The following is a 26,345-nucleotide window of genomic DNA, read 5'->3' as shown; positions in this document are numbered from 1 at the left end:
ATTGAAGGCCATAATGGGGGAAAGTTGGATGGCTCCCAATTGGTTCAAGTATTTTCTTAACAAAAAGTCCTCTTAAGCCAAATTGAGTGATTTCAAATCCTTTTCTTTCCAACTTAAGGTTGCCACAAGAGTTCAACCTGCACCTCATGGCTCTAAGGTTTACATAACCCCATGGCTTACCTTATATAATCCTTTTCATTTACTTTGCAAATCCAAGCTTTCTCGACCCAATCCCCTTTAACTTTTACTCCATCAGGACCACACCCACACATTCATCCACTACCTTGAAGTAGTTGGACGCTGGCAATAAGTACAAATGCTGAGAAAAGCGATCTCTTTACAACACCAACTACTAAAGCTCTGAAATGGACAGGCTATGGGAGATCCCATTGAAAATTTAGGGCTCATACCATAGTGTGATCCCAGGTGTTCAATAGGTTTTCATAGGTTCCTAAATCAACATGCCATTTAGCCCACAAATGAGAGTGCATCAATCCCATTGCCAACTCCATATGCTTGGGAAAACAATATCCTACCTGGATGGAAATGGTGCCCCGACCCCCCAAAAAACCCTAGAAAAAACCCCCAAAAACTTGTTATCCAATCCAAATAGTACATATCTAGGTCTAAATAAAAACGAAAACAACAAAAGTATTCAAAACAGAGAGTGGTCCTAGGCCTTAAACCAGAACATGGTGCCCCTCTCCAAATGTTTCCAGCGGGAGATGGCCATGGAATCCAGGCTCTCCACAGTGTGTGCAACATGCTCCAATCAGTATTGGATGTTGAAGCCCAAGTCGAAAATGGGTTTGGGCCAAAGCTACCACATTATGTATTGGCTTCGGTTTTCATCATATGATTCATTCATTCATTCCTAGTGCTGCATCATTTAATTAATCTTACAAGCTCACACTACATGCTTAATGTGTCCACGAGTGGGTTCCTCTTTCAGCCACAACTAAAAGGGGGGCTAACAGGGAGAAGAGGAGCAGCACAAGGGTGTGGAGTGGCGAAAATGAGCCAATGATTTCATGATCGAGTTGGGGGTGGGTAGGATGGTACTCTGCAATTTGCACCAGCTGTAAAATATTTTGCAAACTATTCATCTTCACACATTGAAACAGCACGTAAAATGTTCTGTTCACAATAAAATCAAGAACATCTAACCTTTAGAGTGTCCCTATTTCCGTCTGGCAGGAGGAGCACCAAAAGGTTTAGAGCCTGCAGCTGCTGCTTCCTAGTTGGGAGATCTGAAAAACAAATGAAAAGAATATTCATGAATGACAAAAATGGGCATGTCACTGGAAAGAAAAAATAACGATTATTGAAACATTATTCAACTGTAGTTGCTGCCAATCTGCAAAGAAGTTTATGAACATGATAATTCCCAGATCTAAATAAATCCAGGTCAGGCTTTTTCAATGTGTCGGCGGTTAAAGGATCCGTGGCTCCTACAGAGTTTCTGTAGGTAGCCCAAAATGCTCCTTACGCTTCTAATGTCGTACAACAGTGCAGGATCAGAATCAGGTCAAAGCACGTAGTCGTGTGCTGCTGACCAATCCCTAAAATGGTTCCTAAATTGTGTACATAGTTGGGGTGATGTTGCGGGTGGGGAGGGTGGGGGAGATAACGGAAATTACCTGGGCTCTATAGGATGCTTAATTCACACACTGAACGCGACAGACTAAAAATGTGACTAGAACATTTTTTCACATGGTTTTTCACCTCATGAAACTTTGTTGCACTTTGGGTGGGGAGACCCTGTGAAACGCTGGCCACCCGTGTTCCTACACTACTTAGGCACACTGACTGACTGTTAGCAAGCTAAGCTGAAAATATTGAGGGGATGGTGGCCCAGGCTAACTTTATAAAAGGGCTTTGCGTCTTCTTGGAATTCACCTGCGTACTTTGGGAGTTGCTTGTTTCCCCAACGAGCTTGTCTCTTTCATGCCCAGGCATCAGAACAGGCCTTCCTTCATGCGACAGGCTTGTAATGCTTGTGAATAGGAGGAGCAATTTTGCAACTGCTGTGGCTCTGCCAGCATGCGGACTGGTTATTTGGTAGACAGTAAAAAAGGCATTATTAAATCTGCATCTCTGAGCCAGCGCATTGCCAAACTGCTTTACATATTGCTGTGGGCGGATTCCTATACAAAAGGTTTGTCTAAATGCCATGTGCGAACATGGAGTAGTATTTGGGGAGAGATTAAAGTATCCCGGTATAACACGACAAGCGTTCAGAAATGTCTGCAATTGTCTGTGATGGCTTTGCCAAAGGAGCAGGGCAGTCTCTGCAGACTGGGGGAAAACAGTGTGCAGCAAGTGTGAACGTTTTGATCTCCTAACGCGGCCAATACTGGCAACGGTGAACTTTGCAGGATCAGATAGAATTTTACTCAAGATGTTGCCAATTCCTACATTTAGCAAAAACAAAAAAGGTGATGGCTGTAAGGTTTAGAATTATTATATCAGTATATGCTCTGGGAACCCCTCCAGACCATTGCTCTTCGCTTGCCAAAATATTACAGAAAGGGCAAAGACCATATGAAAATCAGGCTTGGCTCCACCCCAAAGGGGCAGTCCAGCCCAGACTGTTAGGTCACATCCTTTCTGCACGAGACCAGAAGCAACCCAAGACATGTGTATATGCATCTCCCTGTGCGAGGGGGGTATGCCCAGACGTGGTTCCCTTGCTCGCTGCGCCATAGGGAACCAAGCTGAACCTCAGTGATGAGGCCCAACAAGGCTGAAACCCATGTCTGGGGTTTCTCCTGTTTCCGTGCAGAGGGGACCTGACCTAGCAGTTCGGGCTCAGCTGCTCCCATTGCTGGCACTACCCGACCGATTTACATATGGCTGGATCACTTTTGAAGGGGCGCAGACAGGCAAAAAAAACGGATGTGGAGGGTTGCCCAGAGCAGTGCCAGTGGTTCAGATTTATGCAAAACCTCATTTACTGGATATAGTCCGGTTCTTAAATGCACCAGTGTCTGCCTTTCCAGTTTCAATTTCTGCGATGTCAGCTGTCTCATTGAGACCATCAAGTGAAGGTGACCCAGGAATTCCTCATACTTCCACCAGGCCCATCATTCTCCAGAAATTGGGGGTTGGGATCTGGGGGCGGGGAGTATCCGGCCCTCTTGTTACCCCATTGCATGCTCAATAGTTTGCCTTGAGACTTCATTAAAGCTCCTTTCTAAACAGACATTTTATTCAACTACTCCCAAATACAGAGAGGTTTTTCCATGGAAAAAGTGGTGGGATGGGTACAATTGGGAAATACACAAAGTAAAAAAAAAGTTTTAAAAAAAATAATAAAAAAAAAAGGTGTACAATACTAATACGGAAAACCTTCAAGTGAAACTAAAACTAATGGGAGACATCTGCCAAATATGTGTTAAAATAACCTGATTATTAGCAGAGGTGTGGGGCTGAGGGTGCAAAATATTTCTTATAAATGGTAATCCAAGAGGTAATTTTTCCAGTATGCCAATATTGCAGACTGGTTATTGATGCAGGTTCCTAAGAATACAGGTTTTAGGGGGCCGGGGGGTGGAGGGGGATGACCTACAGGGGAAAAATCATAATCATTGGTACGTCCTTTGACCCCATCACTTATATGTTGCCTACTCATTACCACGATTATTCATTAAAGGCTTGCCTGCACAAGCGAGACCAGAAACTAACAAATTACTTACCCCCTTTGTAACATTAATTCTATTCTATGTTCCTCCCACAGATTCCTCATGTTTGATATACAGATATCCTGCTTGCAGCTTCAGAAACTTTTCAACAGCAGAGGGCACTGTGCAGTGTTGAGGTCCCCTCAGCTGCTTTCTTCCATGCGATTTTTATGCTGGTATAAATATCACATACAACAATGCCCATTGCTTCAGTTCATGTCCCCCCTGCCCCCGTTTCATGCACAGCAGAATTGAGGATCCCAAAAACCCCAAAGTTTTTAAAGAGGAAGGTCTAACATTGCAAAATTCACCTACAGTCAGAAGGGGAGGGTGAGAGGGCGATGAGGAATTCATGGGAGTAACATCCAGTAGCAAGAACATTAACAAGTAATTTGTTGTAATGGATTGTGTCCTACCACGGATTCCTCATCTTTGATAGATTCCCATAGCAGTTTGTAAATGGAGGTGGGACCACGTAATTTTGTTATTGATTTATGCTTTGAAGAACAGCTTTGCCAAATTCTGAGACCTGGCCTGGAATCCAGGCAGTAGTGCTATGAGAAGGTAATGAGGAACAGGTGGTGGCATTACACATATCCTGCACCTCTGCAGAGCTGAAGTGGTTGCCACCCCCTGGTAGAAAGTGCTTAGATTATCCGGAACATCCTTACTAGCTAAGGAATAGCATTCTGTAATACACACAATGATCCACAGTGACAAGGACTGCATAGTCACATCTTCCCCTAATTTATGTCCAGTACAAACAACAAAAAGTAAGTCGTCTTGTCTGACGTTAGCTAGTCTGCTTATGTGAAAGATTAACGCTCTCCTAGTATCTATTCGGTGAAACCTCTTCATTCTTGGTAGGCTGAGGGGTGTGAAAAGCCAGTACAAATATTTTCCAAGACCACCTTAGGGCGAAAGGAAGGTCATACGCTCAGAAAAACCTCCTTGGAGAAAATGATGAAGGGAGGCTTGTATGACAAAGCATGAAGCTCACTCACTCTACAATTAGAGGTGATGACTACTAGAAAAATATTTTTAGCATCAATTACCTGAGCGGACAAGAATGGAGGGGCTCAAATGGGGCTCCCATTAAGAAATTAAAAACAAAATTACGGTTCCAAGACGGAACTGTGAATGGAACTGGAGGAAAGATTTGCAGGAAATGAACAATGGGAACCTTAACAAAAGAGCCTTGTTCTGGCGTGTGCTTGAATATAAACAGTCCAGCCAGGTAACATTTAGCACTAGACACCTGAAGCCCCTGATGGGCCAGATGTAACAGAAAAGAGAATATAGTGGGAGTGTGACGAGAGGATCTCTTTAGCTCTTCTGGCTCTTTAGTATTTAGCTCTATACCAGCCACACAATTTTTTCCAACAGGAGTCTGTATAAAGCTTTTGTTTCTGGCATCCTAGCCAAAAGCAACACCTCCGTAACATGTTCCTGGGGGTCTCAATCTTTACACATTAACCTCTCAGAAAGCACGAGTGAAGGTTTAGAGTCTTGATTTCTGGATAGAGAAGATGGCCTTACTCTTGAGAGCGCAAATCTGCTCTCTGGGGAAAATTGGAGGACAGATGGACATGTCCAAAAGTTAAGTGTACCACGTCCTCCTGGCCCATTCAGGATCATGGCATTCCCAAACTTCATAAACAGCTTTACATTAAGAATGACTGGAACTGGAGCGAATGTGCACAGGAGTTAAAAATCCCAATCCAACACAGACGCATTCCCCAGAGCTCCTCTATGAGGAAATTCCCTGAAGCAAAAGCGGTTGCACTTCCTGTTAATACTGGATGCAAACAGATCCCCTTGAGGGTTTCCCCAAAGGGCAAATAAGTCTTGAAGGACTTCCTGAGCTAGCTCCCACTCATGAGACTGCTCTGCCTGCTCAGAGCAACTGCCGTTGTGTTCTCTTCTCCAGATAGCTAAACAGCAGACAGAAATTCCTTCGTGAAGTGCCAAAACCAAGAGCTACATTGCCTCTCTGTACAGTGGTAGTGACCCTACACCACAACACTTGAGGTAATACATAGCCACTGTGTTGTCCGTCATTATCAGTACGTTCTTCCCCGTACAAAAGGCAAAAAGGCCATCAGCACTAGTCTGATTGCCCTGAGCCCTAAAAGGTTTGTGTAGCGACTGACCGTTAGATCGTTAAAGTGGGCTCTCCATCCCGTGAGGGAGGAGTCAGTGTTAGAATGGATTTCTGATCTCTGTTAAGGTGGATGTTCAGAAGGAAACTCTAGTTAAGTGAAACAAGGAACACTTCTGCAAAGTTAGACAGGACAATTGAAGGTAGCTTGGAGAGCAGTCAATGCTAAGTGTCGGGAGTAGTGGGGGTGACTGGAGGTCTTGGATGAGCACACTGTAGGACACCAGAATTGCTCTTAGGCGGTAGTACATCAAAAATATACAATTTATAAGGCCCAGAACAACCAGGTGCATAATGAACACATTAATACTATTACTTAAACACACAAGCTAAAATATGAAAAAATGACCTTCATGGTGATTCAGGTTCTCTTAGTCCAGGCTCTCCGTCCTTCACAACTGGCTGGGAATGCTTTCATACGCAGGTGGGCCGGAATAGCTGGCTGCAAAAGATAGCGGTCACTAAGAAATCTTGAAGGGGTAGAACCTACGTCACATGTGCCGGGCTCACACCTTACCCCCCCTACGTAACCAACGTTCCACACCCAGTTTTCTGCGGTTCCGCCGATGGCAGTAGAATTAAAGTATATGCGTACTGTAAGGGATGAGTGGGTGTTGTGTAGAAGGGAGATCCTGGACCAAGAAAACCTGAATCACCATTAAGGTAATGTTTCATTTCTATTTCGTCCTGCCTCTCACCATCCCAACTGGTTGGGACCAGACTAAAAAGCCTTAGAATAAGGGTGGAGGAGACAGCATGTACGGAACTCAGGCAAACAAGTTGCAGACCACCTCTTAGCCAAATTTTGCTTCATTTCTAGAATACTTATCCATAGCATAGTGCTTGCAAAAGGCAAGCGGGGTGGCCCAGGTAGCCGCTTTACAGATGTCTACAATGGGACCATGCCTGGTGAAGGCTACAGATGCTGCCTTGGCTCTAGTGGAATGAGCCCAAAGTCTCTGCGGAGTCGCGAGCCCTTTAATATCATTAAGCTTTGGCGATACAGGAGACAGCCCATCTGCCGATGGAAGCCTTAGCTGCCTTATTGCCAGGAGAAGGACCGCCGTAAGTAATGAAGAGCTGATCTGCTTTTCTGAATGGTTTGGTTCTTTCTAGATAAGTTTTTACTACATCTAGGTTATGCAATGTCTCTCCTCGCCCGCAGACATATTTCCTGATTTAAATGAAATTCAGAAACCACCTTCGGTAGAAAGGAGGGGACCACAGAGGAATACTTTATCATTATGGAACACTAGATAAGGTTCCTTTGAGGAGAGAGCTGGGAGCCCTCCAATCCTTCTAGCCGAAGCATTGGCTACTACGAATGCGGTTTTCCAAGTTAGAAATTCGAATCCACTTGAGGCCATAGGCTCAAATGGTTTTCGCATTAGGGCTGACAAGACCACGTTGAGATCCCACTCAGGTGAAGGTTCATGAATAGGGGGGTGGAGGCGTAAAAGGAGGCCCTCTAAGGGCCTTCAAATGGCTTCGTTGGAAAGAGAGAGACTTCTGTTCTCTATTCAGGTATGCACCAGTAGCTGATAAGTAATGTTTGCACGTGTCTACTTTGCACCAGTGGAAGCTAGATAAGAAATGAATGACATTACATTATCAATAGAAGCCTCTAGAGGGTTAAGGTTTTGGCCCAAGGCCCAGTGACAGAACTAACAATTTGCTACGATATCGCTTCTTAGTGGAAGCCATCCTAGAAGCGGGCAGGTTTATATTTTGCTCTTACAAAGTGGGGGAAGGCTAGTTTTTCAGGAACCAGGCCTTCAAGTTCAGCAATTGAGGGGAGGGCTGAGGGACCTGCCCCTTCGGTTCAGTCAAAAGCTCTCTCAATGATGTGAGATCTAGTTTGTAAGTCCACGTTAATTGTAGGTCTGGAAACCAAATCTGGCAAGGCCAGAACCGGGCTATTAGCATCATTGTCTGATTCTCTGCCATTCTGAATTTGATCAATATTTTGCGTATTAATGGGAGAGATGGGAACGCATACACAGTCTTAGGTTAGCTACTGATGGCTTCAGCTCCCACTCATGCGGAGCAGATTGTAACCTGCTTAGTTTGTCTTCTAAGACGTTCTTTCCCTCCAGATGGGACACCACCAAGAACATGTGATTTTGAATGGGCCAATGCCAAATCCTCTCTGCTAGCCCCTAGCACCTAAAAGGGAACAAGTACCACCCTGCTTGTTGATATAAAACATTGCAGTGATATTGTCAGTTAGAATCTTGACCACCTTTCCTTGAAGTGAGGGAAGAAATGACAGAGTAAGAAACATGGCTCTTAGTTCCAGGACATTTATGTGGTCCTTTTCCCGAGAGGACAAAAGACCATGAGCTGTTAAGACTTATACAATGGGCTCACCAACCTTACTCTGACCAGTTGTTGTAAATATTTGGTGCAGAGGAGGATGAAAGGGAGACTAGATTAACAGGTTCTCTGGGGAGTAACACTAGAGAAGCGAGTCCTGAACTTTTGGAATTTGAATTTCCTGTGAATGTAACAGCTGGTTCCAGTTGCAAGCCAGATGCGACTGGACCGTTCTCATATGAAGCCTTGAAAGGGAACTGGGTTTATACAAGAGGCCATTAGCCCCAGGAGCATTTGACACCACCAAGCTGTCAGAATCTGGTGGGCATTGAACTTTACGATGGTTTGCTGAATAGCGTCCACCCTTTCGAGTGGTGTAGTATCTACAACTCTGCCTAGGAATTGGATTCTTTGCGAAGGAATGAGCTTGGATTTTGCTACATTTATGGAAACGCCCCAGTTTGAAAAGAGTGTGGCAGGTTAGTTGCATGTTTTGAAGCAATTCCTCTGCAGACTGCTTTGAGAAGCCAGTCTATGTAAGGATATGGATGTACTGCCCATAACCAAAAAGGTAGGCCGCGTCGGACCCCAGAACTTGTGAAAACCCTGGGAGCAGAATTTAGCCCGAAGGGAAGACATGTGAACTGGTAATGAGACCTTCCTATGGTGAACCTTAGGAACTGCCGGTGATTTTTGTAGGTGGGGATGTGAAAATCAGCATCCTGTAGATCTATAGATGCCATCCAATCGTTTGGATCAAGAGATGCTAGGATCCGAGGAAATGTCACCATGTAGAAGGTTTTGATTGACAGAAATTGGTGGAGGTCTGAAAAGGTCCAGAATTGGACGGAACCCCCCCCCCCTCTCCCTGCCGATTTCTTTGGGATCCGAAAGTAACGAGATTAGCTTCCCTGACCGGACTCCTCTTGAGGAACCAACTCTATTGCTCTTAAGGAAAGGAGTTTTTGGATCTCGTCCAGGAGCTGTGGGGGAGGATTTTTGGACCTTCGGAGGAGAGGATGGTTTTCCAAAGGGGAAGGAAGTTGGACAGCCTTCCTGCTACCAGGAATGTATGCTCCTTGATGATAGTAGGAGCGGAAGGTATGTACATGCCCGGAAGAAAGTCAAATACTTATTTTGTTCTTGAGCAGAATTTGAGGAAGGTGAAGGTCCAGACTTGGATTTGGGTCTCCATCTTATCTTTTTAGAAGAGTAGTAAGACTTTGCGGGAGTGGCTGGACCTTTATTTTCTGGAGGACGTGGTTTGATTGATTAGGTGATAGGGTTGCTTCACCAAAATTGAAGCATGTGTATTAGCGGCCGTGACACTATCCTTACATTTCTTTTTGAGGACCTCATCCGTGGATGGCTTGAACAGCGTCTTGCCGTCAAATGGAAGGTCGACCACCTTCCCCTGAATATCTTGATGAAGGGAAAAAGCTGACAAATATGCGCATCTACACATGCAGACTGCACTAGTGACTGCTCTTGCAGTAGTGTCAGTAAGATCTTCAACCACTTGAAGTTGCTGGATAGCCGCCTCTCTACTCTCTGAAATCCAGAAGGAAAACTCGCCTGCGGCCTCGTGAGGGATCATGTTGGTAAATCGCTCAAGACTTTCACAATTCAGGATACTGAATCCTGACAAAACTGCAGCAGTGTTTACCTGCCCGAGTTGCAAGGTAGAGTTAGTGTTAGATTTCTTACCTTTAGTTTCCCCATGCTTTGGCATTTTTATCCAGAACTGAAACTGTAGATGGAGCCGTTTCAGGCTTATGCTTAGGGAGGATTTCTAGTGCCTGCATGGCTTTTGTCAAGATGTCATGAAAAATGTTTAACTGGTGACAGAGTGGTGTCGTCTTCCGAATCAGAGTCAGAGTCTTGGACTATTTTTTGTTTCTTGGGCGGAGGAGCAGAGTCTTCATTGTCCACTGACACTGATTTGCTCAGGCGTAGGATCGGTAGGCACTGATCCCTGCGGTAAAGTACAGGACATTTTCTCTTTAATGCGTTGTGCCAGAACTTCTAGGAAGGGCTCAGAAAGCATGGTTTTCAGCACTGTATTGGGGATGTTGTTAGCCATTCTAGAAGGGCTAGGTTGAGGCTCCTCAAATCTGAAAGAGGAAATAGAGCAGTCAGCTGTGTAAGGCGGCTGGTTTGGATTGTAGATGTAGAAAATCATGGGCCTAGGTACCTGGATGTGAGCTCACTTGGTATCCACGGGGACGCCACCCAGCCCTGGTTGGATGATTTGCACTCTCAAACCCTCTCCCGGTCCCTCGGTAAGGCTTCTGGTTAAAGATGGGTCTTAATATTTTAGAAGGTGGATTCTCCATCCTGCTCCTTGTGGCAGGGGCACGTAGATGTGGGGGGGGGGGGGGGGGGGCGAGCATCGGCCAAGTTAGTTCACTGGTGAAAGCCTCCCCTGTGGGAATCCAGGCCTGCTGCGACTCTGTAGGTTTGCTACTTTACAGTCTTTATATGCAGTTCTTATGTTCCTCTTAGTTCGAAAAATGTCTTGCTTCTTTCCTTTTAGGTATGAAAGGTATTTTGGAGTTGTCATGCAGTTTGAAGATGAGCATGGGCTGGTAGGCGAAAGCGCGGTGCGCGTGATGCTGTCCAGTGAGTAATGCGCGGCGCTGTTTCGCCTTTTATATTGCTAACCTGTCTTTTCTCTCCTTGCAGGTTGCGATGTTCCTCGCCGAGCGCCGTAATGTTCCAGCAATGATACTGACCAGGAGATGACTACCCAGGTAAGAATTGTGTGGCTTTCTTCATTCGGAAGGAAACGTGAGTACACTTACTAATGCTGTCTTTCTTTCTCCTCTTTCCAGGTTATGGTATTCCAGCATGCATGTGGTGCCGGATGATGGAGTTTGTACCTTCAGGTGAGTGGAACTGAAGTCAGCGAACGATTGAAGACAGGATACTGTTACAGGTAAGTTTCGTAGTGTTTTATCTCTGCAGGTCCTTGGTTTCAGGTAAACTGGCATCAAAGAACTGGACATGGAGAGCGTTACGACGCCCACAGCAGAATAACGCGAAGCATGTTATGCTGCTTCGGTGTGGTTAACATAGTTTCAGGTAAAGTAGTCCAGGTAAAATAGTCCCAGGCCTGCCACACCCAAAAGACTAGACCGCAAAGCTCAGTTCCTTGTAACTGAGCTATGTGTGTAGCTCCATGTTGGCTATCCCCCTCCCCACCCCCCCAAGTTAAATAGTCCCAAGTAACTAGTCCCATTCTAATGTTGGTCTTCATGATGGTTATGAGCCTGGCGCCAAAGGCGCCAGCACTGACTCCAAGAGAGTCTTGGATGAGGTTTTAAGGCCTTTGACCTGGCCCCAACTGGAAGGCTGACTTGCCAGTGAGGGCCAGGGGCAAGGGTCATGACAGTGGTCCATATTGTGCTGGTACCCATAGTAGGTTGACACAAATTGTCTTCAGACCGAGGAGAAAATTGTGGCAAAAATGTGAAGAGAATGAACTCACAGGAGTGCTGAATAATTGTTCCGGTGGAACTGTAAAAAATGTGGAAGCATCAAAGTCTTCAAGTCAAAAAATGTGAGTAGAATTATCTTTCGGACTCTCCGGTGCCGGGTCAGAGAGATGTCACAGGAGATTTCTTAAGTCGTTACCGGACTGGATTTCGAGTGAGTGTTATGCCTCATGTGAGGACTTCTGTAATTTTCTCGGTACCGAGGAGCTTGAGGGCTTAACAGTGGTAGTAGAGGAAAGAACTTTGTCTTTCGGTACCGAAGTACCGGAAGCTTTACATGCAGAAGCGGACTTGGCTTTATCCGGTAAAGGGGAATCATTATGGATCGAGTCATCCCCGGAGGCGAGGGCCTCTTTGCATGAACCCTTGCCTGTCTGGGTTACTGCGGCTTTATAGGTTTACCCCGGTACAGTGGTTATTTTGTCTGGTGTAAATAACTCTTCCGGTACAGGTTGGATCTGCTCAGACCCATCACCACCAGGAGATACTAGTGCTTTCTCACCCAAGTGAACATGCACAGGGTTTACCCCTGAATGGTCCTGCGAAGACTATGAAACTGAAGAGGCAGTCTTCCCTTTGGTACAGTAGGCTGGTGCCGAAACTCCTACCTCATTTGAAGGTAGTCTCCCCCTTACTGATCTCAGCCTCCCTCCTGTTCCAAACAAAGTCTTTGGTATCGGTCCCAGCTGTGACATGGGGAGAAGACGTGGGCAGAGACATCGGTTGAATCCCACAGCAAAAGACACAGGTACTCACCGGCTGATGTATACCCAAACAGCGGACGCAGGAATGATGGGGGTCAGCCGCAGAGAAATGCTTCTGGCAATGGATGCACTGCTTCAATCCTGTTGCATGCATAGAGGGAGGCACCACGAACTGAAAAATATAAGTGAAGAACCAATCGGATGCAGGTGTTCCCAACCAGTTGAGAAAGAGGGAGAACCAGGACAAAAGAAATCTAGACGGTCACTTGGTCCCTTTTGGGTCAATGCAGTAAAGTGCGGATTCCTGCCAAAACCTGTAAGGAGGGAAAGCACAAAGCATCACAATGGCTACCTGCAGAAATGGATATCCCCAACTTAAGTCCAGACCTACGATGGAGCCTTGTGCTCAATGTTATGTTTGTGCATAAAAGCGCTCGATGCGTAAACTTCACAAAGGACACATTTCAATGGGAAGGAAAAGTTAGACGAGGACTCTGGAGTGTGAGGAATTTGGTTCCAAGATTCAGAAACGGGTCTGCTACAGAGAACAAAGCAGGAGCCACCCAAGTTAAGGCAAGGACCACAAGGGATCCTTTGTGTGTAAAAAACGGTATGGATGAACTAGGGGCCACTGGTAAGTGGTTTGATTACTCACCGCCCATAGCTCACTCCATGTTCAAACTTGGCAGGTTTGAAGGTCGCATGGACTACAAAATCCCCTCCTTGTTTGTGCTTCAAAGTGCACAGGCACTGCAGGTGTGGATGCAGGTCCGAATTACATAAGGAGCTGGATCTCTCGTCACGAATGCAGGACAAATAAAGCATTGATGCAGCTGGTCTCAGGACACGAAGAAAGGCGGGAAAGTCACCAGCAGCGACCGCCAGTGTTGCAGTGACGCAGGAGCACCCAAATCTCACGGACTGACACACGCTTCTCTTGTGGTTCAAAGCAGAAGGGACGACGAGATTTGGCAAGGTGGTGCATTGCAGTGCAAACTATGGTTCTCCCAAAGCACGAACCAAAAAGTCGATGTAGCAACACTCCAGCACGGGTGCCAAGTTACAAGCTGGTCAGTCCACTGAAGGGCCCAGGGACACTTCTGAGAATGTTCGTTTGTAGGGCACCAAGGGAACGTTGAGAGTAATTGGTCACACCAATCAAAAGGGTTGAAGCACCTTTGCAGGTCTTCAGATATCGCGCGCAAAGCAGGGCTCTACCGTGACAACAGCAGGCTCAGAGTGCCAAACCTCTGTGCAGTTCCGGACAGTCCTTGGATCCGCTTAGCTTCTCAGGATACTTGGCTTTGTGCAGAGGCCGACTCGGACCTGAAGGTGATCTCTGGCTCTGCACTCAGAGACCCTCCTTATAACCTAAAGTCTAGTGAGTGCTCGCACCCAGCTGACCAATGAGGATATCTGCCCCACTCATTCATGACAGCAGTGGTACAATCGGGGACCACTGCAACTCATGCTCTCATGCACACCAGACATCCTGGCAACAGTAGTGTGAATTGGGACCAGACAGTACCATTCCAGTTCCAGGGTACCCACACACAGACGTGATATGCATTAGCCCGTAAAAAGAAACGGCTTTCACAGGAGAATACTTGCCCAAATAATGCAGTCACCTGTGGGATACCATTTGGCTAAGGATTGACATCTAAACTATACATTCGTGAGGCTCAACTATATATGGTGACCACACGTTATGCTGTGGTGAGAAAAGAGAAGGACCAGTGCACCACACACTGCAGGTGTGATGTGTTGTAAGAAGAGTGGGACCATTACATTACATATTGCTGGTGTGATCCCACCCTCCACCATACGAGGACAGACCACATGGGCATTGGGGCAGTATTTATGGTAATCTGTTTTTGGACGAGATACCATGAGTAGAAAAGTCTAGATTGGTGAGACACCACGGTGCAAGTAGGGGCATGCACATTTGACCATCATAACACGTGAGGAAACAGGAGGAAAAATGTTGAAATGTATTGCAGTAAAGGAAAAGTGGGACGTGTAGATCACTGCGTTTTTACCACATTATCTAGTGATACATTTTACATTTTTGCACTAGTGTATTTTTTAGATTATTTTCTAGATTGTCGTGTTGGTGATATAATCTGTACCTGCAATGTCTGATGAGTGACCTATGTGGTTGACAAACGGGATAAGTAAACATCTGAGAAGCGTGAAAGCAGTCCTATGATGGTCTCCGCACTTGATTAACGCTAGTCTGTTGTCCCTTTCCGTGGAATTATATACGGCCTTCTGTAAGCGATAAACTCCGGCTTTTGTGTACACGGTGGATCCATCTTGCGACCAACAGAGGTTAAACGCTCAGTGGAGCTAAGGAATGCAGCATCGGCATTCTGCCTTCACTGCACTACCACTACGCGGATATGTGTCAGGGGCACGCATAGCCCCTAGCTGAACAACAAGTAAGCAGTTTAGTCCTAGGTGCACTAGGAATAGGTAGTTCCGCCATTAGACGAAGAGCCCTTTTTAATTAAGGGTTCTATCAATATAAACAAAGGCAATCACAACACATGGAATGTATCAGTGATATATGCATATGCGTCAGTCTCACGTGGAGCTTGTGTAGAGACAGTGAGAGATACTGCAGTGCAGTGAGGATGGGGTAGAGAGAACTTTTACCTTTACAATGTTCGGTTTTCCATCTGACTAGGAGCACCATGTAATAAGGGCCATTTCCAATTTATGGCTATTACAATACACGTAATACTGTGTTGTTACTCCCAAGTCTTTGATATACTAAGTGCTAGGATGGTATGCTACGACCAGGTGGTAACACCAGTCCTTCACGTTACAGATACTGCAAAGAATATACAGCATCCCAAAGATTACAGCATATAGGACAGGAAATCTTGAGAATCTTGTTCCAATATGGGTGAGTGCTCGTTTTTCCTCTTGTACTTAAGGAAACTAAATAGATACATCATTCTAATTCGACCAATCAATTTACAGGTCGATTATCTTCTGTCTTGAATTGCGGCAGATGACTGATGTCACTAAAACCTGACATACAGAGCCAATAGAAAACGCCTTGAGGAAGTAAGTTCTCTTGGAGGGTTGCCTGTATGTTGTATGTATACTGCTTGGTTGCTATAGCCAAGTGTAAGATGAAGAATGTTCACTCTAGGCCTATGTTTTGTAGGTGTCGTGCGGTGGGATCCTATTTTGAAGAATACACAAGGTTCAAAGACCACGACAGGGTCCGCTAGAACTAGAGGGACAGTTTTGCCCAATACTCACAAGATCCATCAAAAAACAGTTGGAAGTTAGTGTGAGACAACACAACAGAGTGATCCATGATTTGTTGCACAAATTGAATATGCTGCGATAAAGTAATGAAGTTGGATGGTAATAATTGTGTTTGTGTTATTGTTTTTAGGTGACTGAGAACTATATAATCTGTGAAAACAATCTACCACCTTACATTTTGGCACAAACAGATTTGATTGCGGTTCTGTTTATATTGTCCTGAAGAAGGTCCTGAGAATTAGGGGCAATAGCTGTGCCTATTGAGGACCGAAACATATGTAAGACATAGGCCGCCAGCTCACGTAGGTGGTCTGATGGAAAGGCATACTACAAAAGGAAATATGGGGCCGAAGGTACTATTGTAAATAGGTGAAGAAAAATGAGCATATATTATACTGTTTTATATGTGCTAAATATCTGTGGTAAATATTGGAGTGGGAGACAGCATGAAAGCTGGTTTTGAAAGGTATGGTCAAATTATTTTGGCATATATAGTTTCTATGGTTGTTTTATGTAAGCAAATGTACTTTGATGTGAAAAAGAATAAAAAATAAGGAATCTTTTTGCTAAGCTTAAATGTTAAGTGGAGTTTATTCTAGTAGAACTAATCCAACCTCACTGCCCCAGATCTATGTTTTGATCATATTTATATTGTATACCTGAAGGGATTTGGGGGCTATACAGGTATCCCTTTGTTATATACTGTCGCACTCTTCCTTGCAGGACGCCAACGCTCTGTCGTCGACGAGCACCGCTAGGAACGAAGCTGCCACTTCCCGGCCATAGTTCACCCTGTTCACCGTCGGACGTTCGACGACCCATGACTCCTGCCTTAAAGGGAGGGCACTCAAGAAGGGCCGTCGATTCCCCGACACCGAACGCCAAGTTCCCCGACACCTCTCGACGATCCGTGGCTCCCGCCTGAAAGGGAGGCACTCAAGAAGGATCGGTTGGTGCACCGTCGGAGAACTCTACTCCACCAGGTACATTGGGGGGGTAAACCTTAATAGGAAGAAGCAAGACTATCGGACAATATATGGACTGGGCTTGTGCTATATATCTTTATTTACAGGTTGCCCAGGTTGGGGGGGGGGGGGGGGGGGATCTCCACACAGAACTGTGCCTAGAGGTAGGGGCCAGTATTCTGCCTATTGTTTCAACCATCTTGCGTTCCTTCCCATCTCTACTGCTGGTTTACTCGTTATTGATCTGTGTGACATTTTAACCGTACAGTTGATGCACTTTAATGAGATTTGATAACATTAGTGGTACCACTCTAACCGTGTATATATTTATCATTATTGACTTCCAAGTACAAAGTGCGTTATTGTGATCGTGTACATACCTTTGAATATTAATTATATAAAGACTGTTTTCAGTAATACAGTGTGTGGACATTCCTTTGTGGGGGTTTGGGGAACACACTGTACTTAAGAACCAGCCCGCATCACCGCCTGAGAAGCTAGGCCTTGATTGCTCGACTACATTACCAATAATAGAGAATCTTGGCTGGGGTCCTCTGTGCCTCTCCTCTACCATATAGAGAGCGGAAGTACAGACACCCCCTACGGGTCTTTACACCCCCCCCACTGCAGTCATGAGTAAGGGACTGAGGTTTTGGAGTAGTGGCTGCGGCGGAAGGTAAAGATGTAGATAGGTAGAGACTGCTTGGGTGGTACAACCTCCATGACCTTTTGCATCACAAGGGAGTGTTCTCTGACCTCTGGGCAAACTGGCCCCTGGCCTTACCAACTGAACAGTCAAATTGAAAAGAGTGACCCCTTCCAACTCTGAAATGAATACTGGCTTTGCTGAGGCTGGCGGATTGCTGCTCCTAAATATTTATCAGACGCCTTAGAGGCCTGCAACTTCTCAAGACTCATCAGCCTTAGCGACAAAAAGCTGAGATCCATTAAAAGGAATGTTTAATAGCCTGGATGAACATCTGGGGCAAACAGACTTCTGCAGTCAAGTTGCAACAGTGCTAGCCGCCATAAAATGGCCAGTGCAATCGGATGCGCCTCATCCGGATTGCAAATATTTGCATGCAGTTTCCTTGCCATTCTAAATATTTAAGAAGCCCCCTCATTTCCCATTTGGGGATGTTCACAGTTGCCTGGGCTATAACACGCCATAAGGTGCAAGTGTACTTCACCAATGCACAAGATGCATTAATGGCCTTCTAATCCACACTGGCAGCTGAGAAAACCCTTACCCAGAACATCAAATGGGTCATCCCCGTCAGGGGAGATTGTAGGGTAGGTCGCTGCCTTTGAAGTGGATGTAGCAGCTTCAACTACTAGACTCTCTGGAGTAGGATGTTTAGACAAGAACTCTGGGTCAATAGACAATGGCCTAAATTTTCTGACAAGATCCTTACAGACAAATGGTGTTGTGTCTGGCTTCTGCCAGTTCTCTAGGATTTGAGGTCCTTTGTCAAGGATATCTCAAATCATCCTGTGCAATGTCCTTGGCAGGATGGCCCCAGCCCATGCAATCTTACAGGTCTACCATGAGTAAAATGATAGAACTACTAGCATAGCCAGCTGAATCAGGAGTGGCAAACTGTACCCCCAGTGAGGTGTCAAGACCACTGGCATCTTTTGAATATTCAATAATTCTGTACCCTGGAGCCCTCAGATGAGTTCTTCCGGTACATTAGGAGTGCCATACTCCATCTTAAAGAAAGGATAGTCCTCATCCTTATCAATGGATCCAAGTATTTTTTCGACAAAGGCTTAAAAGCAGTCGATGGGTCAGAGGAAGACGTCGAATCCCTCGACAGAATGGTAGAAGTGGACAGTGCCTTTGACATTTCGAGGATTCTTCTCTGACACTACCCAGGCTCTTATGGAATGCAAGAAGTAATTTTAGGCGACACCTTGTCGGCCTTACCAGGTGTGACCGGTCAGAAGCTTTCGTTGGTTCACTGGAAGGACTGGACAAGGCTGCCTTTAAGAACTCTTCCATCATTTGCAGACGAGATTCCTCCCAAACTCCTTTAGAGACAGATTTACTTGGAAAGCTTACCTTTTACCGGTCAGGTAAGCATCTGACAAAGATGACAAATGACAGCGCCTCTGCTTCGATTTAAGTCGTGAAGAAGAGTGCTGTGAAACGCTCCTGGAGCGAGTCTTGAGTCACTGAGAAGAACAGTACCTCAAACCTTTTTCTATCAGACGATACTCTTTAAGGGAGTGGACGAAGGATATTTAGACGCCGACCCACCCATGTTGAGTTTATGTTGCCTCTCCTTCAAGGCCTTGCTGGTCAGATTGGCAACACACTCAATCCTCAACCTTGTGAGCGACTTCAAGACACCAGAGGCATATCCTGTGTTGCTATCTTTGACCAACAGTCCGCGCACCTCAAATCCAGTTTTAGGAGTAGACTTACTCAAACGTAAATGCGCAGTTGAAAAATCACTGAGGCGTTCAGACAGTGCTGTGCATGCAGAGAAACTGAACTGAAGCAACCGGGGCAGTGTGTGCTATTTATACCAGTGTCAAGGTCACATCCAAGCTCAGGAATGTAAGCCGCTGAGGGACCTAGATGACGCACAACGCACACTGCTGTCAAAATGTTTCAGCAGCTGCAAGCAGGATATTGGTATATCAAAGAGGAGGAATCTGTGAGAACAAACCATTAGAATAAAAAACAATGGCTCTTTCCCAGGATCATTGCATAAAAGTTATATTGGCCATGACTGCCCATATCCAATTTGGTTTTTAATCAGCATGATCCACTACTGCAGACAGAAGAGCAACGCCAGAATTGTGAGGTTACTGAGCCGAAAGGCTTGCTTGACCTCAAAATGGGGGATTGCCTTCAAGCAGGGTGCTGTCTCTAATGGGGCAATTAGAGAGCATGGCAATGCAGAAGAATCGCATCACGAGTGCTTAACATTGCCAGATGAGGAACTCCCGAGGGCCTGAGAACAATCGCCAGTATTCCTGTTGCAAGTCACCAAGTCCAGTGCAGAGGCGCCAACAGTGGGGCACAACTCGCAGAATTCCCTACTTGTCAAAGGAAAAACCTGACCAATCTGGTTGCATGAAATATGGATCCCTGAAGATGAGGACATGGTTAAACTATCCTGTTACCTGAAGCCCAGGAGCTAACCAGGACCTGCCAACAGAGAAGTACTATGTTACCCATAAACCTGCTTTCCTTCCAAAGGAAAGCTGGGACTAGACTAGATGACCACACTTAATGATTTGGGGAAAAGGAGCACTGGGGAAGGCTATGGTATAGCACACAAACGCTTTCCTATTTCACATGGGATATCGATGAGGAAAACATGCCAACCCATTTAAGCCAGAGGGGTAGGACGACGCACACATGCAGCAAAATGAGATTGAGCGCTCCCCTACAACTCACACCGAAGAGGCCTTAAACGGGAAGAGCTCATGTCTCCCTTGCAGATGAAGGCACAAGGGAAAAGAAGATCCCCGTTACCCATACCCGCATTGGAACTGAAGGCAAAAATGCCCCTCCGAGCCATAGGAAAGGCTTGTTCAGCCACCCCACTGAGAAAAACCTGAAGGCGTCTCACTTATCAGTCCGAGGATCTGTCATCTAGGTGCCCAGGACACGGCTATTGGATCCAGTTCCTGGGGGTGGACCAGTGCGGGAGGATTACTTGGATGAGGGGTCTTCGGGGAGTGAAAGTGTGACACCGAAGGTTGAGATGCGGTATCCCCTTCCTTTTAACACCTTTCCCCATACTACCTAACAAAAACATAGAAACTCTACCCCCCACCCCTTTCCGACACAAATACTTTTACACAGTGAAAGACAGACAAACCACAGCCGTTTACCCGACATGTCCCAACGCAAGGATCAGTTATCTCTACTGAGGTACTCTCCCTCAAATTTTTGTTTTCGGGGGGCCAGTGTCTCAGAACGGGAGGCACAATAACAGAAAAATACACAATTGAGACAAACTGACTACCCCACTCTATATCCAACCAGTGCTGGCAAAGTGATCTACAGATTTATTGTGAGCCTGGCTTTCACCTTCAAATTCAGTGAGCCAGATTTATACAAAACATCTTGTATCATGTGCAAAAGGAACAGAACCATACATCTCAATTAATACACACTAAACATGACCATTTTTCAATATGTCCATATCAATTTATTAAATATTTGGATCACTTTAGAAAAGTTAAAAAGGGAGAAAGATCGAAAAACAAATCAATGAAGTACACCTTAATCGTGGTACATCAATATATCTTCTCGCTCGTCTAAAAAACAATGTTTCATATGGGGTTTTGTTATCTTAATAGAAAAAACCACTCAACACAATTCAGTAGTTTACAGATACTAGACTATATTCTTTAGCTAGTCTATTGTCAAGTGGCGACATGTTTCGGCCGTTTTTGGAGATAAAACACTATCCCTAGTGTCTCTGCAACCAATACTTTTAAGGCCTTCTTCAGGACAGACAATTTCTTGTTAATTTCTGGACATCTCTATTTCAAATCCCCCGTAACAGGATACTCTAAAAACAAACAAATACATTTATACATTAATCACATGATAAAACAATGGTTCCATTCCAAGCACACACATTTTTTCTTTATTCTTTAATCGATTTACTATATTCTCTTAAACTCTTAGGTAGTTCACAATCAATTTAGATCTATCGATCACACACGCCTTTACTTACATCCTGGTTAGATTTGAGCTTTATACTAGGAGACCCCTAGTCGTAGCAGGTCGTAATTCCTGCTTCCCAGATGTCACAAATCAATTCCGGTTTGTCTTATTTCCTGGCTGTGTGGGAGACCCATTTAACATAAGGAACCCAATTTTCTTTTAGAAGATGTACATTTGGTGTATATTAATTTAAGACACAGCGCTCACCAACATACTCCTGATGTCGTACTTACTCAGAATGACACCCCTTAGTTTGTGTCTCATATTTTCTACATTATGTGCACAGGCAAATTATCCTCCATGTTACTAAAAATTTCCTACTTTCACCTTATTAAACTGTTTTCTTAGACTTTTACTTTTTCCATGTTTTCTTTTATTTATATCTTACTTTTGTATTCCCCAAATGGGCATGTTTGTAAACCTAGCAAAACAATCGTAGTCCCACACTGACTTACTTTCCTTCCGCTAGATATGGCTGGCCCGTAACAAAGTTTATTCCATTCGGTGCGCGGGGAGTACTTGAAAAGCTTCAGAATCTTCAAAATATTACACAGCTCGACAGGGTGGGAGCGGCCCTCGGGACACGTGCGTGTCAAAGTAGCTCAATACATTTTCCCAATACCCTATGAGAAACATAACAAGACAAACGGCGGCGGTTTAGTCAAAAAACCTCTCTATCATCTGAAAACACTATGTCTCCCCCACAAAACGACCCGCCTGAGAAATTCACACGGCCTAGTGGTACCATCCATTTAACAACAACGGCGATAATCTTGCCATAAGAAACGGCCGCGTCTACCTAGAAGGAGACCAATTTATCAAAGATATTAAAGAGAAATTGGAGAAAATGGAAGAAGTGGTTAAATTCAAAAAGTTTACGTTGGATAAAAAAGTATGGAAATATAAAAAAAGATGTAGAAACATATAAGGAGACTAATACCTACCCTTATCTTGTTGAATCATACTATGAAGATCAAAACAAACTAGCGAGAAATAAAGGAAAGAATACCAATCGTCAGAGGAATAAATTTGTATCTTTTTCTAATACCTCGAACACTACCAGTAGTGATTCTGATAGTACAAATTCGGGAGGTAATCCTAACAATCCCAACAACCAGCCCCATTTTCAGAGAGGCCGAGAAGCTTTTCAAGTACTCCCCGCGCACCGAATGGAATAAACTTTGTTACGGGCCAGCCATATCTAGCGGAAGGAAAGTAAGTCAGTGTGGGACTACGATTGTTTTGCTAGGTTTACAAACATGCCCATTTGGGGAATACAAAAGTAAGATATAAATAAAAGAAAACATGGAAAAAGTAAAAGTCTAAGAAAACAGTTTAATAAGGTGAAAGTAGGAAATTTTTAGTAACAGGATTAATTTGCCTGTGCACATAATGTAGAAAATATGAGACACAAACTAAGGGGTGTCATTCTGAGTAAGTACGACACCAGGAGTATGTTGGTGAGCGCTGTGTCTTAAATTAATGTACACCAAATGTACATGTACTAAAAGAAAATTGGGTTCCTTATGTTAAATAGGTCTCCCACACAGCCAGGAAATAAGACAAACCGGAATTGATTTGTGACATCTGGGAAGCAGGAATTAAGACCTGCTACGACTAGGGGTCTCCTAGTATAAAGCTCAAATCCAACCAGGATGTAAGTAAAGGCGTGTTTGATCGATAGATCTAAATTGATTGTGAACTACTTAAGAGATTAAGAGAATATGGTAAATCGATTAAAGAATAAAGAAAAAATGTGTGTGCTTGGAATGGAACCATTGTTTGATCATGTGATTAATGTATAAATGTATTTATGTTTGTTTTTAGAGTATCCTGTTACGGGGGATTTGAAATAGAGATGTCCAGAAATTAACAAGAAATTGTCTGTCCTGAAGAAGGCCTTAAAAGTATTGGTTGCAGAGACACTAGGGATAGTGTTTTATCTACAAAAACGGCAGAAACATGTCTACACTTGACAATAGACTAGCTAAAGAATATAGTCTAGTATCTCTAAACTACTGAATTGTTTAGAGTGGTTTTTTTCTATTAAGATAACAAAACCCCATATGAAACATTGTTTTTTAGACGAGCGAGAAGATATATTGATGTACCACGACTAAGGTGTACTTCATTGATTTGTTTTTCTATCTTTCTCTCTTTTTAACTTTTCTAAAGTGATCCAAATATTTAATAAATTGATATGGACATATTGAAAAATAGTCATGTTTAGTGTGCATTAATTGAGATGTATGGTTCCGTTCCTTTGGCACATAATACAAGATGTTTTGTATAAATCTGGCTCACTGAATTTGAAGGTGAAAGCCAGGCTCACAATAAATCTGTAGATCACTTTGCCAGCACTGGTTGGATATAGAGTGGGGTAGTCAGTTTGTCCCAACACAAGGATCAGACAGAGTTTGGCAATTGACAATAACTACACACACCGATGGACCTTTCCCTTCCTCACAGGGATAAACGATGGAGCACGAGAACACACTGGTAGCAAGGCAAAACGCACAAGGAAGCAGCTATTCCAGGACGGCAGTTCGAACAGAGGAGAAAGGTGGCGAGACCTGAAAGGACGACAAGCAGTGAAGTGCCCTTGCCCTTTTCGACCCAGGCCCGTGAAGCCTCAGTGAAAGGAATCACAAGACCAGGCACTACAGCCGATGTGTGGTGTAACAGATGCCAACGGTACACAGGGCCCTCCCACATTGATCACCAATGTGGGGAGACGTGCTTGCTACCGTGGTACCGCCCTTGACAAGAAACGCCAAGGAGTTCAGCACAGCCGTTGAGTCAGAGGGAGAACTGATAGTAAACCGGACTGTGTTGAGCGAAGGTTGCAAACTGCAACATGATATGAATTGGAACTTATGAACAAAGAACTTGTGTGCTACTGAACTTTTAAAGTCCAGGGAAAGACCAGCTGCAGATTGGTCCAGCGCCACGTAGGCACTCATTCGAAAAACTCTGGCTGGTGTCCTTTTGTTGAAACTACCGACAACAGAAGGCCTAAGGAGAGTCTGACATAAGAGGTCAAAGTGGTCATACAACACATGGTGGATACCAAGAGAACTGTTTGTGGCAAATATGCACCCAACTGAGGTACTATTGAGATCAGGAATGAGAAATCCCACAGAACTAGTTTAGCTAAAGGCCTGTTTTGGACACATTCAGCCCTCCCTCCGAGGTGGGTCCATTCGAAGAATGGGCTGAGCGAGTACAGAGGCAGTTGTGCTTTGCTAGCTTCTTTTTCTGAAAATGCCCAGGAATGCAGCCAGCAGAAATCAGGGACGTTGGATGTAGACCCCCGTCCCTTGAAATGTGCCATACTTTATACCAGATCTCTCTTGATGCATGCCACTAACATTTCTGATAAGATATCTTCTTTAGATCTAGATTGCATGGTATTGACCGAAACATGTCTACATGCGACTGCTATGCAGGTGGCATTATTGGCCACCCCTACGGGTTTGAGAATGTTTAGAACAAATTGAACTAGCTCGGGTGGGCGGGGGGTAGGGTAGGGGTAGAGGTCTGGTTGTTTGCTCATTGCTACGGTTTCATGCAAATGTCAAATATCTCCACCTGTGAACTAGATTGCTGTGATTGTTTGCAACTGAAGCTTAGTGTAAATAACACCATGATGGCATGTTTGGTCATTTATAGACCACAAAAAAAACGACTCCTTATTTTGAAGAACAGGTATTATCACTTCTAAGTGACTCATTGAAGGACTTTTCTCACATGTCACTACTGGGTGACTTTCATCTATGGGCACAATATTGATCCAGAGGCCACTGTATTGCGGTCAGCATTCTTGGCAATTTGTCTCATCCAGCATGTTGAAGTACCCACATACAGGGAGGGGAAAACGCTGGATTGGTTGCTTACACATAACATTTTATTTCTCCTCCAATGTGTACCACTTGCCAATGGTCAGACCACCACCTAATTTCTTTTGACCGATCACTTCCAAATGCTCCCAGCCAGGTTAATCGCCATCCTAGATTGACAAAAAGTACAAGACACAAGACAGACCACGCCATAGGCTTTTGCTGGTGCTGTTACCCAGTTACTCATAAGTAGGCCACTGTCCTCATTTGTGGAAACATTAGTGGGACAATTTCAGGAAATTATCTCTATAGAAATCAATTCTTTGGTACCAGAGAAAATGAGGATTGTTAAAAGTGAGGCAAAACACAAAACCTGCTTCAATAGTTGTCTGCTAGGGTCCCTATGAGCCTAAAAGGGGTCTGGGTGAGCCCTTTGCTTAAAAAAAATAAAAATGAAAAAAGAAGATCTTGATCCTGAGGTTGCGGGTAATTACTGTCCTATAACCAACGTCCCATTTCTCTTAAAAAAGTTGTACAGGAGGGCTTAACTGCAACTTTAAAAACATGTGGAAAACAATGAACTGTTGGGACAGTCAGTCGGAATTCAGGACATTTCATAGGGACTGAATATATTTATCGACCACCGAACCAATCTTAATGAGATCACAGTTGGTGAGCAAGTGCATCTATGTCATTCGACCTAAGCCCCACCCACCTTTTTGGCCCTGCCTCTTCCTTTCTGCTCTTAACTATTATTTCAAGGGCATCTCTCACGATGGGCAAGCAATGAAAGACAATGCATTACTTACCGTAAAAGCATTTCTGATGTTTGTATCTGCTTAGATTCACATGCTGTGCATAGGTCCGACATCCAGTGGTCACTGCAGAGTATTGCATTTTGTTTTTCGTAGTCGAAAAGGGGACGTCGACAAGGCGTGTCTGTAACACTATCCCTATAGTGACGTGCGTTGTACCCACAATCCTCACGCGTCGAGGTCCCTCTGTATTTTTTCTGCCCTGAGGGAGCCTTCTATACGTGAGAGTACAGAAAAGAGAGAGATGTAGAACGGTGTCTATGTTCCTTCCATCCGAGCGGGGAGGAAGGGTGGGCGCATGTGAATCTAAGCAGATACAACCATCAGAAATGCTTTTACGGTAAGTAATGCATTGTCTTCTGATGTTTGTTAATCTGCTTA

General features: G+C 44.6%; 1 protein-coding gene across 1 annotated transcript in view; it reads right to left on the bottom strand.

The window, feature by feature from the left end:
• The window catches only part of ARHGAP18 (Rho GTPase activating protein 18), a 928,328-nt gene that overhangs the window by 292,446 nt on the left and 609,537 nt on the right, over nucleotides 1-26,345 (bottom strand). The window contains exon 10 of the mRNA XM_069607469.1: nucleotides 1,168-1,250. Coding sequence (XP_069463570.1) covers nucleotides 1,168-1,250 — 83 coding nt within the window. The remainder of the gene's footprint in view (nucleotides 1-1,167; nucleotides 1,251-26,345) is intronic.

This window comes from Ambystoma mexicanum, chromosome 4q (genome assembly GCF_040938575.1).
Source record: "Ambystoma mexicanum isolate Mex_15411 chromosome 4q, UKY_AmexF1_1, whole genome shotgun sequence".
NCBI lineage: Eukaryota > Metazoa > Chordata > Amphibia > Caudata > Ambystomatidae > Ambystoma > Ambystoma mexicanum.
This window is presented reverse-complemented; position numbering and strand designations above follow the sequence as displayed.